Below are 20,341 nucleotides of genomic sequence, written 5' to 3'. Positions count from 1 at the left end.
ACTCATGGAAGTTGCCATTAAATTAGTGCACTGAAGAGAAAAAAGAATGTTAAATGATTTTATCTGAAGGAAGAATAATTTGATTACATAGGCTGCTTAGTGAAGCATGGTATGATGTAGCCTGTATGCTAAACCAATAAAACAAAGCTGTTCCTGCCTTTCTACAACTACTGCAATAATTTAAAATGAAAACCTACTGCAAACCAGTTAGCCTTAATCAGTACAAATGCAGTTGGATTTATTGTTGCACAGATGCTCTTTTATTGTTGTGACACATTTCTGCACAGAGTTTTTTGTTTTCAGGCAGTAGAAACAAGTTGTAAGAATCTGGTATCTGAATGCTGTGGTTTAGAAAATAAAGAACAGGTTTTATGTCAAGGTTTTGCTGTTTAAAAAAGACTGAAACAGAGAAGTCTGACTGGATTTTTGAAAGAATGAGAGTGGGGTCTGTGTTAACTACAGTTCTCTGCGCACACAAGAAGTGTGTGCCAGGCAGGATTGAGCAGAGATCTCAATGGTCAGCACTCCACACTTCTCAGCAATCTCAGCTATGTAACGAGCATAGAAAAAGTGAAATATGAAATGAAAAATAACTTTATTTCTGTCATAGAACATCTGCTTCCTTTGCTTATGGCTTAGATTTTTAATGTTTTTAATTTTAAAGGGCATTGTAACACACTTTTTTTTTTTTTTTTTAAGCTTAGATGACAGGAAAAGTAGTAATATTAATGGTTTGTTTATGCTTCAGGGAGACTCATTGACTCATTTGAACAACTAGTTGCTAACTTGAGGAGGAAAGCTTGCTTCTCAGTGTCACTGGTTTGGGGATGTATTTTCTGGCAACAAAATTATGGAAAATAATGTACTGTGAGGAACTTGATTTTGTGAATAAGTGACAGTACTTCGGTATTCTGGGCATTGGAAATGTCATACCCTGTGGAAAGAGGCAATTAGATTCAGTTGCTTTGATTGTGTCCTGCAGTGTTGATGGCTCCAAGTCATTTCAAAGTCATAAAAGCAGTGGTATGCTTCAGGAAAAACTGAATAGAGCTACCTGGTACTCTGAGTTTGGATGACATACAGAAGGATGCAAAGTGTATGTAGTTACTGTGTACGCACCAGATACTCACAAACACAAGAGTGCATGTTCACAATTAAATGATTCTATTTTGACCTCTTGCATTCAGAATAGTGACTGAGAATCATGCTCTGGCTAAATTATATAATGTAGGTAAACAAAAACCCTTGTGACATAATGAGTAAGGAGTACTGCAGGGTCTTCTGTCAACTTGAGTTCATTCCTTGCTCTTTCTTTGCTCTTGAAGGAAACCTTGTCCTGGCTGGCATATTGTATGGATTAGTAACACAGACATATATTACTTGAGAAAGTTTCAACAAAGTAGATATCATTTTAAGAGACTTATGTGATCCCAATCATTTCCAAGAAATAAAAGCCAGAATAAGGAATGTTTGTAGGATAACTACAATTCACCTACTTGTGTATGCTCTTATGTCTGTCAGTTTAAATAAACACCTACTTGGTTTTCCTTATATAGCATTCATTGCAATGGTGTGTGGATGATGCAGACTCTCTACTGTCCTTTCCCATTCCTGTTTCGACTTTCTGCCCACCAACTATTTAGGCTTTTTTCCCTGGCATCCTGCATTCTTCTTGCTCCTGGCAATCCAGCCAGGCTTATTACTCCTGCCTCTTTTTCCCACTACCTGCTCTGGGTGCCATCAGGAGCTGTGGGAGCATACAAGAGATGACAGAGCTGCTGTTCCTGTTTTCTATGCCTGGCTTTACCATTGCTCTTGGGAGCAATCATGGAGAAGGTTCCACTAACCATTGAACACAGGTAGCTGTTCTATCATCCCAGTGTCCATACAGTTACTCCAAGTAAATAGCTGAAGATCTTTTCAAATGAAGTTACATAAATTTAATTACTTGGCTAAAATAAATACTTTTTTTAGGGTGGTTCTTGAAAATCTTTGTAACGCTAAGCCTCTGTACTCCATTTCATGCAGTTTGATGTAAAATGGGTCGGGTTTTGCACAATAGAAGACTCTGGTACTTTTTCTCTTTCCTCCACTCCTTGCCTTACACAGTAAAGGTCAATATAGAATTCTACTCAGAACAGCAGTCATTAGGGTTGCATTACTGTCTATGCCAGTCACGAGGTACATTGATTTTATTAAGAGGATAACTGATTCAAACTAAGGGATGTTTTTTGTGTGTGTTTTTTGGGAGATTTTCTTTCTTTCTTTCTTTTTTCTTTTTTTTTTTTTTGAGAGGGAGGTGAGTTGTTTTTTGTTGTTATGTTAAATAAACTTTATTCCCACTCTTTTTCTTTATTTTCTTTGGCTTGATATTATCTGGAATCCAAAATCACTATCATACCAACAGCACTGTGTTTCACTGCAATTACACTAGAGTTAAGTATAATCTTCACAAAAACAAACTGTAAGTGACATGCTATAATTAAGTTTTGTTATGCATACCCTGCATGTGTGTGATTAAAGAGTTTGTACCCAGTGGAATAAACAACCCAGTATTTCAGTATACATGTTCAGCCAAAAGTTAAAAGCATTTCAGGTTACATTTTTAATCACAGAATTGTGTAAATTAACATTAGGTTAGATCTGGTATGTCTTTTGCCATTTCCCCGTCAGAGTCAGCATTTTGCCAGTGGGTATGTTAAATATTTTATCAAAACTGCATTTGATTTTTGGGCATAGGTAAGGTGCAAGTAATGACAGTCTGGTTAGCTGAGGGACAAGTTTGTAGCAGCAGTGTTCTCAACATCCTGGGAACTGAGCACCTTGGCAAACAGGATGTGCGAATCTTTGATTTGAAGGAGTTAAACAGTTCCCGTAGTTGTCTCTCTGAAATGTTGTAAAACCCTTCTGAAATACTGTGTAGAAACTGTGTTTTGCTGTGGGAATTTGTTTCATTTCAAACACGCAGTGATCTCCTGGATTCTGTGTTTAGACCTCAAATGAATGTGTTGCTTTGAAGGAGTGCTGACCAGTTAAATTGCCTCTTTGTTGAAAGGAAATTGATTTGTTTGTTCATCTGAAAAAAATCACGATATCTTTGAAAGATCAGTGAGGTCACATTGTCTTTTAGCTTTATGGAGAACAAAACTAGCAAGTAAGAATGCTTCCAGAAAACAATAGAAGTATGTGCATGTTTGTTTCTAGTCCAGCACTTTTGTGAATAATGTTTGTCATCTTTCTCCAGCAGTTAATATGCTTTCTTCACTGCCCACTTGAATAACATAGAAACAGATACTGTTTTAATGTAGAATGTATTTTAGAAAGTTTCATCCCATAGATATGTATGTAATAATTATAATACACCAAGTAGAGATGTCTTCTGTCACTCTTCAAAGCCTAAGGTTGATTACTTTATTCAGAACTGTTACAACATGCAGACTGTCAGCAGTCCAGAGGCTGAACATTTGTTCTGTTGGTCAGAAGTCAGTGATAGGATTCTGTGATTGTTACTTTACTCTGACAATTAATAGTGCAACCAATATTTTGGGAGAATCTATCTTGAAAACCCAATTTTACTTGCTTGCTCAACTTTTTTACTTCTCTTTTTACTTTATTAAAATAACTTATTCATAAACCCAGTAATTTTTTTATGTTAGAATGTCATTGACTTCAAATTTTCAATATTTCTACAGAACGTGACTGTATGTTTTTATAAAGTAGGTGAAGCACTGCCAGCTATGTACAGCCCAATTGCAGTTGACTTACCTTGTGTATTCGTGGCTTTATTCGTGAGATCCACCATCCAGACCTTTTTCTTATTTGCAAAGTACAGCTACAATGTGACCCTACCAAATGGTTCACTGCCCTATGAGAAAGCGTTGTGCTGGGAGGTGTGTGCTTCAGGAGTGTGTTACGGTTTTTCAACGTATAAGAATTTTTTCAGATTTTCCTGTGGAGGATTCTGATCTTCAGCAGCCCTGTGTTAGCAGCATCTTTATTTTTGCTTTCTGTACATGTGCCTGGAAGGCCAAAAAGTGTGGATTTCTTTTGTATCAGTTTAGTGGCACTGGTATTGCGCTAAGGTGAGAGCTTTTAGCTGGCTAGATAACAGAGGCTCTCCAGAGGGTTCTCTTCAGGCTACAGTGCAGTTTCAAACCTGTTCACCTGAATGTTAACAAGGCTTTTAAGCTGTATTAAGCTAAGCAAGTGTACTTGAAAAATACATCCTGAACTTAGTCAAGACAGGGTCAGGGTACATTGCCCCCTGTTTAGGCTGGTTAATTAAGTTCCTTGTAGGTTTTTTTTTAGCTTGTGTTCTTGTGTTGCTGTGGCTTATTTCTATTCCTTTCCTAACGGTATTCATAGAATAGAATATCCCAAGTTGGAAGGGACCCACAGGAGTTGGAGGGTCCAACTCCTGACCCTACACAGCACCACTGAAAATCCAAACCCTGTGTCTGAAGGCTGTCCAAACACTCCTTGAACTCCAGCATTTGGGATTGTGACCACTGTCCTGTGCAGCCCGTTCCATGCCCACCATCCTCTGGTGCAGACCCTTTCCCTGAGCCCCAGCTGCCCCTCCCCTGACACAGCTCCATGCTGTTCCCTCGGGCCCTGTCGCTGTCACACAGAGCAGAGCTCAGCGCTGCCCCTCTGTGCCCTGTAAGCAGCTGCAGCCACCATCAGGTCTCCCCTCTGCTCTGGGCTGAGCATACCCAGGGACCTCAGCTGCTTCTCATACTTCTTGCCCTTTAGACCCTCACCATATTTGTTATTCTCCTTTGGACGTTCTCTGATAGTTTTATGTCCTTTTAATGTTATGGTACCCAAACATGCACACACTGCTTGAGATTACCCCCTATTTCTCTAAGCATCTCAATCTGACAGGAATCCACACATTTTTTTTGAACTCTTGGCTCCACACAGGGCCAGCCTGTTTATTCCCCCATCTATTACCCTGTAAGCCTTTGTGTTGTAGTCCTTGGTGGTTGTTTTACCATGTATCTTTTGTCTGTTGGAATTGATTTTAGGGGTGATAGACATTTGTCTTTAACTGAACTGAGCTGGATCATTGCTTGTTGTACAGTTAAACAAAACATGTTCCAGCCCTTCTTGAAAAGAAGCTCCCACCCCAGCTGGCACAGTGACCTTGGAGTGTGAGCGTAAGGAGAAAGGCATCAGAAGCGTTTGAATGGAGCTCTCATGCTGCCAGTGTGAGAGGGACTGAGGGAACAGTGCCAGTCTCTAGTTCGTGTTTGTCAGTTTCTTACTGATGCAAACTGTTCTGAGTCATCACTGCTTGTACATCTTTATATAGAAGACTGGATGATACTTGTTCACTTTTGCTTCTGGGGTACATGATGCAAAAGTGGTGTGACTTGTCATAGAGAAAGCACTTCTATAGGCATTTATTGAGCTACCAGTATTTTATGCACCGTGTCAGAAGTGTTTTGAGGTATTTTAGTAGGTTGAGCAGTCTATCGTGCATTTGTTATACAACAACAAACACTGTGTTTGAAATTATAATGCCAGAACTATCAAACATTCCTGCATTTAGCTTGAATTAATCTAAATGAATTGTGAGCATTTCTTACTGCGTTTCTTCAGCTACTGATCTAGATAGATGAGATCTTTGGGTAGTAATGTCAGTACTGTACTACGTACAGGTATATTATATTATTAGTCTACTTAAGCAGAGGAGTGAAAAGCTATCCCAAAAGGAGTCCTGCTGTGTTTTATGGCTGGATCCTGAAAAGGCCATAAAGGAGAACATCTCTTGTATCAGTAACTAAGTTACATCAAATGAAATTGGATTATTAAAGCCTTGACAAAATGCTTTACTGAGAGCAACTTCAAAGTTTTATGTGGATTTCAGAGAACTTTGCAGATTTTGTTGTGTTGTTGTTGTTCTTGTTCTTGTGTTTTTGTTTGTTTGTTTGTTTTTAAATAATTTTCCAAAGACATGGTATCCTGGAATGAATCTGAAGTGATTTGCAATTACAAGTGTGACTATTTCATACTCCAGAGTACAGTTACAGAATGATAATTCTGTTCTACTGTATTGAACTGTTGCTCTCTTAGGATACAAAAAAGGATGTATCGAAACAGATGCACCTTTTAAACTGTGCCATTATATTTTTATTTTTAATTTTATTTTTTATTTTTTTTTTTACTATCTGCAGGAATGCTGTGCTCATCTGACTCTATGGTATCTTGTGCTTCTATACATTTATTTACCTACTCCCAGTGGATTTACCACATTTCATTTTGATGATGAAAAGTGTAAATACTGCAGACAACACCATGGAAATTCATGTAGCAATTACTTCAGCTACAAAATGCAGATTTGTTTCCATACAGTTAATACCTGCTTCTAATTTCTGCTACATCTGTCCTGATTGCATAGCTGATAGTGTATTAAGGCAAAGGAAGCCAGAGCTATGCTTAAAATTATTTTTTCTCCACAAGCCTGAGTTGGACATGGGCAAAAGAAGTGTGTCTAAAAGGAAATATTCCACCTGGATCGAAACCATTGTGCCTGAGTTAGCCAGCTGAAGTCTCAAATTGCCAACTTCAGCAATAACTTTAAACCTTCTAAGTATGCATGCATATACCAGCAGGAAGAGTTTGTAATGTAGATTATTAAGCTCTCTATCCTACAGACATATAAATGAGGAAATCATTCCTTCATGACCCTATACTATATTTGATTCAATCAAATTCTCAATGTTATTTTCAACCTTAGTATTTAAAACAAAGTGAACATATATATTGGTTATCTTTCTACAAAGGTTTAAGGCATTATATTTGTATATAGTTTTCTGCATTGAAATATTAATTTTATTTTTTGGTCTTTACTTTGGGGTGTTAAATATAAAACCAAGTTTGACAGTGTTAGCTCCATTCAGAAGGTTTAAAGTGGATAGGATGCTTCCATTGTTTCATGTTAATGACTTAAGCTCTTTTGGCACTAACCTTAGAATATCTCAGTGTAAAACAACAACAAGAAAACCAAGTTAGTTAAGGAAAAAAAAAAAAAAAGTACTCCTTTTCCATAACAATTCGCTAGCGATATTTCTCCATGGGACATGCAGGTGTCCAGCAAGGGAAATTTTTGCCCGGTGATTTAAGTTTGGTAAATCCAAAATCTTCAAGCTTTTACAAATTAGCCTTAACCTAATATTTTCTAACATATCTTAATTATAGACATCTCTGCCAGCTGGGCATAAAGTAAGTATGCATTTTTGAATGTTTTATTTTTAATATCATCCTCCTGGTACCAATCAGGATGATTTTTTAGCATTTCATGGAGAGAGGAGAGGACAAGAGAAAAAAGGATAAATCAGTGCTTTGAGAGGACCTGGTATTCTGAGAATTCTTGAACATAACTCTTGAGTTGCACCAGCATCATGGTGCAACACTCTAAATATAGCAGGTTACTCGTCTTTTTCCTAAAACATGAAGCTGTTCATGATTCCCTTCTGCAAATGATTTGATTTGTAATGCAGGACAGACTGCAATAAATATTTTATAAACTCACCTTTTAAAAATGGGCTGTTTAACTGCAGTATCCAAAGCAAATAAAATAGTTACCTTTTGAGCTAACTGTGCTTAGAACAGAATATGCTTTTAGGATGCAGAATAATATTTTGTATTTTCAGCATTATCCTTTTTGTCTTGGCAATTCACTATCAGTTGTCTTTGCAAGGGTATATAAAAAACCATACAAGACCAATTCTAGTAATAATGTATTTTGATAGTATTAAGACATCATTGCTAGTGACTATGTAATGTGTGTCTTCTTCACAATTCTGTTCTTATAGTTTACATGAAAAAAATACTTTTGAGTACAAAATATGCTTTTTAAAATTTTTTTAGCCTACAAATTGTATTCAAAGTTTTCAGCGTTACAGAGTTGAATAACAAAGTGTTTAAATGATATCAAGTTCTACTGATGATTTTTGCTTATTACATAGATAAAAGATTTTTTTGTGCAAGAAATATTTAGCGTTTTCTTCTCACAGTTAAACCTAAGTATTTTTTACTAATTTTGATAAGTTTGCTAAGCAGTACTGTGTAGTATAGTATGTCTCCCTTTCCTTTCCCTGATTTCCCAAGATAGAAAACTGCTGCTGTACGATCACGTGCTATGGGCTACACTTCAGCAAGAAAACTTGCTTTAATATTAAAGGAGGTCCAATGTAAATTTAGAGATGTGTCATCTCATGAAAGTCCTGTTTATTGAATACATTGCTCTAAAATGAGTGTTAGAAGTCAGGGGTTTCAAAAATAGCTGTCTGATCCCTCTCATACAGTATTTGTTATAAATTTCGAGCAAGCAGCCTGGCCCTATTTCTAGGGAGGAGCCACTTTTGAAATCCTATGAAGCCATTAAAATTGTCCTTCTTCGAACTCACTAATATGGTGATGCCCATAAAAAAAATCAATAATAATTGGGCAGCTGGTGCAACTGCAACATAATTGCATTTGTGCCTTCATCTACCCACGTCTTTCTGTATTCACTCTTTTTTGATGTTATATTTGTTCTTCAGGCTCCTATGGGAGTGTCCGTCCATCTCTGTTAAATATTTATGGAGCTGTGGTATCAAAGTGCTGCTTTTAACAGTGTTACTAATAAGTCCATAGCAGTTTTACTGTTCAGTGCCAAAGCAGAGAATCACTTCTCTTGATTGACTTTATAAGAATTTTTCTTTAGACTTTAAAGTAATATGTGTTAACAGAATTATGGTTTTGTGCTTTAAGTTGGAACTTTTATTTGGGAATGTCAGAGTAGTAAAACAGTCTCTTACTTTAAATATGAAGATTGATGTTTGAAATTCTGAAACAATAGTGGGGGGATATAGTAAGCAAACACTGCTTTAGTTCTTTAGTTCTTCCTGTACTCTTTGATATAAAAGGTTGTAAGGATACTTTCGGTTGTTATAAATGTTACAATAATAGTAATAAGTGGTACAATAAAGGCTATGATATAGCTCTTTTTTGATCATAGAACTTAAAAAACACAGCAAATAGATCTGCCTATCAAACAAAAGTCTTTGTCAGATAAAGCTCTGCTAGAATCTCATTGCATTTAGGTAAAATATTTGAAAACTGCCATTTTCGTATTGTCATTTTTTTATACTGCAATGTTTTTGTAATACAACAAATAAAAAATAGCCTAAGAATTTTATATGCTGAGTTTTATATGCAAACCCAAAGCAAAAACAGCAACACTGACAGTGCAATGCACTGACAGGGAGCTGATGAGCCAGCCTTAAAGCCTTTCCTGTATGCAACTTCCCAATCCTTGAGGCCATGACCTGGCTGGGCCTTCCAGCCCCCTTCTCTTTTGGGAGGATACAGACGTATTGCACACCCTTTGCCTTCAAACACATGAGGGAGGGGTTGAAAGAGCAAACTAAATTTCCTTTCTGAGATGAATTACTGCCTGGTTCCAGCGCTGTCCTTGTTAGCTTACTGTCTTCTGAGAGCACATAATGGATTGGAAGCCACTAACAGAAAGGAAAAAAACAACAACAAAGACAGCCTGGGCCCCTCTTAGCCATTCTCAGATGCAGAAGTTTGCTGTATCAGCTCATGTTTTGTCCTTTTTCTCCTTCAGCTGAAGCAGGGCCTCCTTTGAACTCTGAAGTGGTTGGTCTGTTTGCTGGGAGCTGAGCTGGCAACCACAGACAGGCAGACCTGGAATATACAGCAAGCACTCAGCAGCTTGAGAGAGGCAACAGCTGTTGGGTGTTGGTTTCTTCTGACTTCCCGAGGTGCTGGGAGGCATCTCTTATTGGCAATGTACAAAGGCAGCTTTGCCCCTCTGTACCCACAGGGTATTTGTACTGACACATTTAATGTCTAATGCAGAAAAGAAAACCATGCTGAGGCCCACCAAATTTTTTGAGGCGTAAGAGGCTGAGTGAGAAAGATGAATGTCCTTTTGGTTATTGAATGAGGCTGGAAGACATTAGCACAATTTATAGTATCCTATATTTTAAACAGGGAGTTGTTTTCTGGATTAGTTTTGACCCTGTCACTTCTCTCCTTGTGTTTTCTCAGAGATTGGTTTCTTGCTATCACATCAAATATAAGCTGTTTGCCTTCACCTGAAGTGCTTTCATGCACTGTCCCCATTCCATCATATTTAATTTTCTTTTGATAATATGATGATTATAGTTGCATTAGCCATTTGCTAAATTTTCAATATCTCTTGCTGATTCTTGGTTTTGGGAAAAGTTCCTCTTCTCTATTCAAAGCCACATTGCTCCGTTTTTTAATCCTTAAAATTCTTGCTTTCCTTTGACTCTGAGAATCTTGAGATTTGGAGAGTGGTCCTTATATGTAGAGTAGTATGCGATTGTATTTCTTTGTTCACCTTTCTGTATCATGTCTGTATCATATATAGCCCTTCCGTGTGTATGTAGGCTTTAGGGCTTTTTTTAGGGAAGCAGATGTCAGTTTTGCAGTACTTGCTGCATATTCCTGAATTTGCCAGATGTTGTGGTAATGTACATAATATTTTGAGCAGTGTGCTTACATCTTTTATATTATTCATTTTTGAAGATTGTTCTACCACGTACTATATTCGTACTACATCAAAAAATAAACAGGCTGCTCAGCAGTAAACTAATGAAATTTAAATTTTTGCCATTTCTCTACTGTAGCCACCCTACTCAGGCTCTCAGTTCTCCCATGCATTCACAGCCCCTTGCCCAAATACTTAGAGACTTCTGCTTCAGATCTCAGCATTCTCACTATGCTCCAGCCTCTTCTCAGATTCCCTCAGTGTCCCGTATCTCCTTAGACTCTTAGCAGCCTCCCTTGCCCATAGGCAGGTTTGTTTAATGTGCCAGGTGGGGCAAGAGGCAACATGCTCTGCAGCTGACAGAAGCTACCCATGTGCTAAGTTCCAGAAATAAGTACACAGCAATTGATGCTGATACATCCTAATTCTGAATGATGCAAGAAGTTTTTTGTGCAGTTTTGCTCTTTGAGGGCACCAGTGGGAACTGCATTATTGATTTGCATGAAGATTTGAGGAAAAGGATATACTTTAGGCATTTTTTCTTGCCTGGTTTGTAGTCTCAGGAGCTGTTGGTATTCGATAGGGATTAGCAGATACTATAATATCATAAGCTTTCCTCATTAACAAATGTGACTGAAAGTCATTCTCTCAAGTTATTCTTAAGATCCCAGCTCTTGAAAGCTTTGGGCTTTATTTTGTTTTAATGTGGAGGGTAATATGAACTGCTCGTTTATTGAAAAAGGGAAGGTTTTTCCATGATTTTTACAGTATTTTATTAAAGCCTAAAGCTGTTTAATATTTATAGTAGCATAGTTGTTTATGTACCTGGAAGCATGCTAATCTAAAGCACCAGAAGCTGTGAATGGTAATGTGAACATACAGGGGCTTTCTTGAAGAACATGAATATAGTATCTGCATGCTTGTGTTATAAAATACAGAGACAACAGTATTCATGTTGGGCTTTGATTTGCCTGTACAACAGGCATGCTTCTGCTTTCAGAATACCTGCTCATCCCTTGTGATTTGAACATCCAGCTGCTTCACAGGGGCTTGCCCCTGACCTTAGGGGAGAACACAGGGCACCATGCTGAGCATACTGGGTCAGCTGCTGTAGCAGACCTGTCATCCCATGGTGGCATCAAGCAGTAGGACACAACTACTCCAAAATGGGGATTGCTTCACTGGAGTTTTGAAGGAAAAGGGGACTAAAATAGAGGCCACTGCAGCCATTGTACTCCTTCTAGGGTGGCCCAGACTGCCATATATCCAGGTGATGTGAGGGTGTTTTCCCTTATCTTCCCCAAGTGACCCGTCAGAGGAACTGCAGAGAGAGACAGTACAGAACTGCAGAAAGTTGCACTTATGTAGAAGAACAGAATCTGAGCAAACTGCAGCCATACAGAGATGCAAATAAAGGTGTGCAAGTGTGCTTGTCCTGCTCTTTGATACTTTTGCTATTAATGTGATGTGCAAGTTCACAGTAGTAGCTGAAAGCAGCTCATGTGAGCACAACTCTGCATTGCAGCTTTCCCTTAGAGTTTCCCAAATCCTTCTCACATGGGTTGCATACACATCATGACTCCCTGAGACTTTCTGCAGCTTTAGACCCCTTACATTCATCTGATTTTTTTTTTCTGTTTAGAGCTGCCCTGGGCACCAGTAAGTGCAGACAAGCAAATGCAGAAGTTTGAGGTAGTCCTTTTATTTGCCAAGTTGTCATTATACTTGTTGACTAGAATATAAGGCAGCGGGTGCATGGCAGCTCCTGTCCTGTCTGACTGTATGTTCCCAACACAGTCAATTCCAGTGTCCTATCATGCTGTGCCTGGCATATTTGCATCTCAGAGTGTATGCTGTGGGGGAAGGATCTGGCATGCAGTGGTCTGCATGTGGTGACTCGTGCACGACCTCCCGAAGGTTCACTGTGCTACCAGCTGCCGCCTGGTGCTGAGTCCCCTTTCTGTCCCTCTGACACAAAACACAGCACGCTTGTTCAGACAGTCCAGTAAGCTTCTCCTGTCCTATCTCGTGAGCTGAGATGCTCTGCTTGCCCAGTCTTCATGTAACTCAGTCTGCTGGTCCCTCACATCAGGTAAAGGCAAGAGACTGTAGAGCACAACTGGCAGTGCTGCCTGGCACTGTATGTATGCAGTCACTGTTGTTCTGCAGCTGTTGTTTTAAAAATGAGTTTGGTGTTTTAAAGAATCTCCTTAGCAGAATTGCTAAGATGGGGCTGTAGTGATTCCTGTGTTTGTGTGTATTGATCTGGCTGGCACAAAAAAAGTGCTGTTTTCACCCACCAACACGTGCATAGGTACTTCAAGCGTATTTCACCTTAAGTAACAGTTAAACTGAGATCTAGTTTCTTGCATGCTTTTGAAGAATTTTACCTCTATTGAAGGGTTTGTTGTACTATGTTTTGAAATCACTTCTAATTTCTTACTTGCTTCTCATTTGTGGAAATTCACTTTTCATCCGTGTCTGTTAATACAGATGTATCTTGGCCCTCTTTATATTTTCTATATGTTTCAAGAGTATCTGTAATGAAGATACTCAGTAGGGAAATAATCTGTGAATAATTGGGAATTTGTGTGTATCCTACCTATAAGGACTTGAGGAATTAGTGAGCAGAGGTTTTAGGCCCTAAGTACTCTTCACGTGCGTGCTTACAGTGCTGCAGCTCTGGGTTAATTCATCTGGGAAAGAGTGCTTTACAAAATAGCTAACATACTGTTTGTCTTTTTAGGCTGTGAAGCATGTTACAGAACCTCATGACAAGCGGATGAAGGGGAAAGGAAAAAGTGCCATAGAATAGCAACATGGGAAACACAACCACCAAATTCCGCAAAGCTCTTATAAATGGAGATGAAAATCTGGCCTGCCAAATATATGAGAGTAACCCTCAACTAAAAGAAACTCTTGACCCAAATACTTCGTATGGAGAAACTTACCAGCACAATACTCCACTCCATTATGCTGCTAGGCATGGAATGAACCGTATCCTGGGGTGAGTGTAATTCAGTATTTTGTTTGTCTGAATAACTGATCTAAGAAATTCAAGGGTTTTAGCTAGCTTATAAATATTGTGTGTGTGCGTATGAATATATTTATGTACGTGTGTTGCAGCAGAATTTGTGACATTTTCAAATAGTAATAGAAAACATGCAAATAAGTCTATAGTCCCAGTCTGGCATAAAAGATTTTAATTTTATTTCTAGTGTCTTTGTTCTCTCTCCATAACATTATTGTAGACAATTTCAAATTGCTTCCTGAAGGCTCCTATACCACAGCTCTTTGAAAATAATGACTATTTTACTGTTCTTGATCATAGATTGGACTGGGTTGGAAGGAACCTTTGTGTTTTCCTCTTTTAAAAGAGTCTGTGTCATAACCAATGGATGCCATACTGATTGCATAGACTTTCAGATGGGACAATATGTATTTATTCTTTATTACCCAGTTTTATTTTCCATTCTGGACAATAGCAGCAAACTTGAATATGAGTAAATGTATTATTGTTGGTCAGTACACACAGCTGTCTCTAATGTTAGCTACTTCCATCCTTGCCTATTTTTGTCAGTGCTTTAAGACCAATTAAAGATTAACAACATGGAGTTTCACATCTTATCCATGTCCAGAGATTACAGGTACAGGCTGTTCCAGCCTAGTATTTCATGAATTTAATTCTGAGTAAACATTGCTAAACCTTTTCTTCAATAGGTAGTTGTGGTTTAACCCAGCTAATCCCCAAGCAGGGGCTGTTCACCCAGCCAACTCCCCACCATTTTTCAAGGTTTTTTTGCAAGATGTCATATGGTATGGAATATCCCTCTAGCCTGTTTAAGTCAGCTGTCCTGGTTCTGTCCCTTCCCAGCACCTTGTGCCCCCCCCTCAGCCCCTCTCACTAGCAGGACAATAAGAGAAGCTGAAAAATTTAAATGTCATTGCTTCCTCCACCAACAGCATCACTCAGCAACAAGTAGAACATCCCTGCACTGTCAACGTTGTTTTTCTCCTAAAGCCAAAGCATAGTATCATACCAAACACTATGAAAGAATAAGCAACTCTGTCCCAGATGAAACCAGGTCAATAATGTGTTAGAGAGAATTTCATTAATAGCCTCCTGCTTACATTAGGAAATGGGACAGAGACCTATGCTGAACTGTCCTACTGTTAATATGCATTTTATCTCTGTGCTTATATCTACAACTGATGTGCCTGTGGTTTGTTCTATGCTGAAACTACTACCCACTTGCCAGGCCTGCCACTATATTTTTTCTTCAGTTTTTTTATGCTTCATGATTTCTCTGCCTTGATTTTTTGCTAAATACTTTTCACTCCCACTTAAATGATCTTTTAATTTCACCACTGAATCATTTTCTAATTTCCTAACATCCTCAGAACATTCTCATTTCTCATTCTTCAGTTGTAAAAAAATTCTAAATAAACATTATATAAAATAGCATCCAGATCTTATTTACGTTTTATGTGGTTTTTCTCTCTGAAATTTACGGGTTGGTTCTCTCAGTTTAAGAAAATACAGCCTCATTAAAAGAATATATGAAGTTGTTTGCATACACAGGAAGAAATGGAGTCATAATTACTGACTGCTGAGCAATCCATTAGTTAATTCATATTTTGCCATTATGATGAGATTTAGAATAGCTGCTTTGCATTAAAAATAATTAGTAATTTAGAAATGACATTTTACTTCTAGCTACATGGTTTCTAGGTCTCACAAGAAAACTCAGTTTTATTTTGCACACATTATAAACAAATGATGAATCATTCATTTTCCTGGTTTGTGTCCAAGATTTGCAGTATATTTTTTTGCTGATAAATATTGTGAAGGTACCTTTGTTTGCTAGAGCCTGCTACTAAAAAGCTGTACTGTTGGAATTAGGGTTTTATTGAGGTTCTTTTTCCCGCTTGCTTTTCTGCTGTCCTTGTAACCAATTTGTTCAGAAATCACTGTGACAGATACTACACAAAGAAAAATGCCTTTTTATTTGAAAGAAGTAGTAAGACTTGCAGTGTGCTTGTTTACAAAGTTAATGCTAGGAAGGACACAAGTGATTCCCAGTCCAGCCTCTTCCTGCAGATACAGGAAGGGATTAAATAAATTGAATATTGAAATGAATACTTTGATTTACTGATGGGGTACAGTAGCTAAATATAAATGATTTTTAATCTGTCTATGTTTTGAGAGAGATTTGCTTTTATGGGATATCCATAATACTATGGTATTGTATATTTATTTAGGGAACATTTTGAATATTTGGGAATCTGTGGCTACACTTACTTGTAGTTCAAACTGTAGGCAGTATCCTCTATACTGTATCATTCTGTTTTTTTTCCATAGGCAGATATTTGTGTTGTTGTAGATGGATATTAACTTACATGCCTATATTCATTTTGCGAAATTTTCTCAAAGCAGAGTAGTGAGTTGCATTTGGGAATACACTTGTTGAATAGCAGCATATGTTATAATAGATGTTCTGGGATGCTCAGAAATAGCCTGTCTGACAGTGCTGTTGCCAAGTACTAAAACAAATGGACAGACTCCCTGATTGTCTGATAGCTGGTGGTGGCAGTTGAAAGGCTCAGTGAAAGTACAGACACCATGTTTTTAATGAAGGAGAGCTGAGGACATCCTGGTATAATCATTTCAGAAGTGAAGAAACAGAAGAATCTGGAAAACAGGTTAAAGGCTGTTGAAGCAAAACTCTTCTCCTGACGTACCTTTATATAATTCAGCATGAACTCTCCTGGCAGAAAGTTATGCTCACAATAATTCCTCAAATGTTTTTAATCATACAGTTGTTTTACACCAGGTCAGCAATCTGAGTCATCCAGTTGCTGGGTTTTTCATCTAGTTTTTACAGTCTAGAAACTGTATGTAGTTTATAACCAGATATTTGTATAGCTTATTTGTATAACTCTGTAAATGAGCATTTAATTTATTTTCCTTTCACTAGATTCTTCAAGAATGTTAAAATACTAGGTTTATATCTGTGATAATTTTTCATGAGTATCATAGAAAGCTTTGATATATTAGAAAAATTGAAATAAAAAAGGGAAAATAGTTAGGCATTCAGTTAATATAAAACTTTTATTTGGTCTACAGCCCAAAATAATGTTTACCTGACAGATCACTTTCTTTTACTGAGCATTTAATATTTAAAAAACAAAAACTGCTGGTTGTGACTAATTAGCACAAATGAGAACGTTCATAGTGCTGCATGAAATTTCCAGAGGCATTCAGTGGTTTCCATTGGCTCATTTTTTCTGCCCAGTCAGGACATGAAAGCAGGTGGCTGGTTGATGTGTTTGCCCATGCTCTGTGCCTGGTGACTGCTGTCCATTCTGACCTCATTAAATGCTATTTTTAAGTGTTGCTCTATATGCATGTTTTTTATAGAGGCCTAAGCACCAACAGCTGAAGTCCCAGAACCTGTGGTGCCAGCAAGCTGGAAAGACCAGAACACACACATGTTATATCATAGTGTCAGTGTACTATCACTAATGGGATCAAGCTGGAGGAGCCAGTGAGTAGGGTCAGTGCCCTGGGAGCTCTGTGTAGGGAGGCAGCCTCAAGCATGCAGGTCAGCCAGGAGGCCAAGAAATCAGTCTGCATACGAGCATGTGCTTAAGTGCATGAGGTGCTGGGAGTTTTTGAATGTCTGAAGGATGTTACTGGGGACCTGCATCACATGTGCATGGGTGTGTGAGGTAATTGGAAGAACCAGGCCATGACAAGTGCCAGTTATGGGATCAGAAGTATCCAAGGCTGCTTACTGAAGGGATCAACACTGTTCAGTTGTATATTTTGCCCACTGTTGGACCTTCATCCTGCTCACCAACAGAGTGGAATGGAATAAGGATCACTGATGGTGTTTGTGGTCACATGAATGCCGAGTGTTTCTGTCTGTGTGAATCCACATATACTGCACATATATTGCATGCATGTGCATAAATGTGTTATGTACATGGCCTCACCTCTGGGATGGCCAGCCTACTTTTGGGGAGCCACAGCAGCCTTGCCTCCCATGAGCTGCTGGATTTGGCAGCCTCAATCAGCCTGGGTCCTTTTATTAAAATAGAAAGGCACAAAGAGAAAAAATATACCTTAACATCTCTATTGTAAACTAGAAGATTGCTTTCCATTTTGGAAGGACTAAAAATTTAAGTTTTCTTTCTCAGACTATATTGTAAATATCATGGGAACAATTTGAGTGTCATTTACTCACTGATTTTCTTTTATGGCCTGTGGGTATCTGCTGTAGCTACTTAAATTCAGCATTGACTTTCAGAGAAGTTTGCCTTGGTTACTAATAGATTTAGTTCAGTAAGGTCATCTACAAAACTATTCAGATTTGCTATTCAGATTATGTTCATCACAATTTAATAAATAGGTAGTTGTCAGTGGATAATAGACAAGACTTCTGGAAGTAAAATAAAAAGTTACATGACCATCAGAAACACGGAAAGAAGATATGTAGCACTCTGATTTTAGAGCCTTGTGCAACATACAGATTGATTTTATTCCACTATTAAGATTTATCATAATCCATTATGAATGAAAGTCTTGACTCTTACTCAAAAAGGTAAGTTTAAATTATGTTTAGTGTATGGATATAAAAGCAGTGCAGACAAAGAGCACATGGGGGAAAGCCTTCTTAGATAACCTGTAGTTCTGCAGCATATGTTGTGGTGTGACTTTCAGTGTTGTAGTTTTACTTGGGAGCTTTTTAAATCCTTGACACATTTTTTTTTCTCATCATATTCAGACTCATAAGGAGTCTGAGTGGAAGGGATCTATGGAGGTAATCTTGTCCAATCCCTTCTTCAAGCAGGGCCACCCAGAGCACATTGCACAACATTGTCTCCAGGCAGGATTTGAAGATCTCCAGAGAAGGGAGACTCCACAACCTCTCTGGGCAACCTGTGCCAGTACTCTATGTCCTCACGGTGAAGAAGTTTTTCCTCATGTTCAGGCCCTTTATACTGCTAAGCCTTAGCTCTTTGTGAGTATTCAAGCCCAAAATGGCTCGTTTGGAACAGTTATTACTGGTCCTATGCAGAACACTGGGAGAAATCAATAGAAGCAGTAAGACAGCAATAGCTTGTGAAGTTAATTTTTTTCCAGAGCAGTAAAAGCAAAGGTTTCCAGTTACAGAAGAGTCTAGAAATTGGGATTAATCCTTCTGAAACAAAGTATTTTTGCCCTCTGGTTACAGATGCTATTGTTGAGTGTATTTAGATACTGTTTCTCCTTGTTACCAGGATTTTCTGCAACTTTTATAAAACCAAAAACACTAGGTTATGTGCTCTTCCCTGCAGTTAGAGTGTTTATGTTTTGTTATTCAGATTATAATCCTACAGATATTATCCTTCTTTGCCTTTTCTTGAAAATCAAATACTTTAGAAATAAGATCCCTTACTGGTGAGATGAGATGTATGAATACAGTACCTTTATGAAGATTCTTTATTCTATGTTATCTGCTTTCTTTAATAAAATCCTGTGATTGTTTGACCACAGGCAAAGTAGAATTACATTTGAGCTGTAAAGAAGCAGAGTATAGTTTTGGTCCTTTGCACCAGGATGACTAAGTTAGTTTTGTTACCATGTACTGTTTGTGATTGTCAAGGTGGTTGGTACCTGCTGAATCATTGTGTCAGGTGCCTTAACCCTGGAGTTGGGCACACCTGGCTTCCTCAGCAGACAGGTTTACTGGTTCAATAGTTATAGAAATGATGGCTGGGAGACTTGGAGTGTCTGATAAGCAGAAATCTGTCAGTGTCTCATCGCTAAATGCTATATCCAGCTAACGTATTCAGTGACATTATATATAGACTGGGAATGAGTCAATGTTTAAAATTGATACATTTTCCAATTTAAATAAAATCACTTCATTGAGACATTTAAGGAAAATAAAAAGCCTCTTCTATTGATGTCATTAAACATCAAGGAACATGCAGATTGAACGGGTTTTTTCTGGAGAATAGGAGAAAGGGAGAGAAGAAGATGAGACAATCTTTGTAATACATTCATATTTTGTAGAAAGAATAAAAGGGATAAAAAGCCTGCTAGTACTGGCTGTGTAATTCCATCATTGCTGCTGTATAAATAATATCAACACTAGATGTCATACACTGCAAGGTGATTTACAAGCTGTTAGGAAGATAACAGTCCCTGCACAGAAATACGAAGCTTTGTGTTTAAACAGTAAAGATGAACCCATTCCTTGGTAGTTTCATGGTTATTATTTCATCTGACATTTTTTTTAAACCAATCTAAAATAATCTCGTGGTTACTTGAGAAGAGCATTCTATGTGGGTAGTCTTTTTAGAAAAAAACTGGTTCAAAGGATGTATTTGGAAAGAAAGCTTGGCAACCTCGCACGTAGCAGGGGGTTTGAAACTAGATGACCATTGTGGTCCTTTTCAACCCAGGCCATTCTGTGAGTCTCTGAAAGCTGAGAAGATCACATCAAAGTTAGGGAATTTGTTCTAGCTCTAAAGAAATAAATAGGATGAGGGGCCAAAGAAAGCAAAGAAAATCATACAGATTTTGCATTACAGAAGACTTCAAGTCACAAAAGTGGCTGGTGAGCAGCCAGTTCTGTTGGAAGCTGCTTCTAATTTGGCACACAACTCTTTTTCTTTTAAAATCTTACTTAAAATACTGAAATAGAAGCTAGAAGTGGCATGGAATCATGGAAGCAGCATTTCTAGCTGTCCAACAGGCCATGCTGAGGTCACCCAAAAATAAAATCCAGTCGTTCAACAGTTAAAGGTAACTTA

The 20,341-nt window shown here is 38.1% G+C and overlaps 1 protein-coding gene across 4 annotated transcripts in view; it reads left to right on the top strand.

Moving 5' to 3' along the window:
* Positions 1–20,341, top strand: part of ANKIB1 (ankyrin repeat and IBR domain containing 1) — an 87,467-nt gene that overhangs the window by 15,994 nt on the left and 51,132 nt on the right. For all 4 annotated transcript variants that reach the window (XM_090142815.1, XM_031614472.2, XM_031614473.2 and 1 more), the window contains exon 2: positions 13,281–13,541. In XM_090142815.1, the coding sequence (XP_089998941.1) occupies positions 13,354–13,541 (188 nt within the window). In that variant the 5' untranslated portion in view covers positions 13,281–13,353. The remainder of the gene's footprint in view (positions 1–13,280; positions 13,542–20,341) is intronic.

Source organism: Phasianus colchicus, chromosome 6 (genome assembly GCF_987193195.1).
Source record: "Phasianus colchicus chromosome 6, bPhaCol1.hap1.1, whole genome shotgun sequence".
NCBI lineage: Eukaryota > Metazoa > Chordata > Aves > Galliformes > Phasianidae > Phasianus > Phasianus colchicus.
The sequence above is the reverse complement of the archived record's forward strand: the minus strand, read 5'-3'. Positions and strand labels throughout refer to the sequence as shown.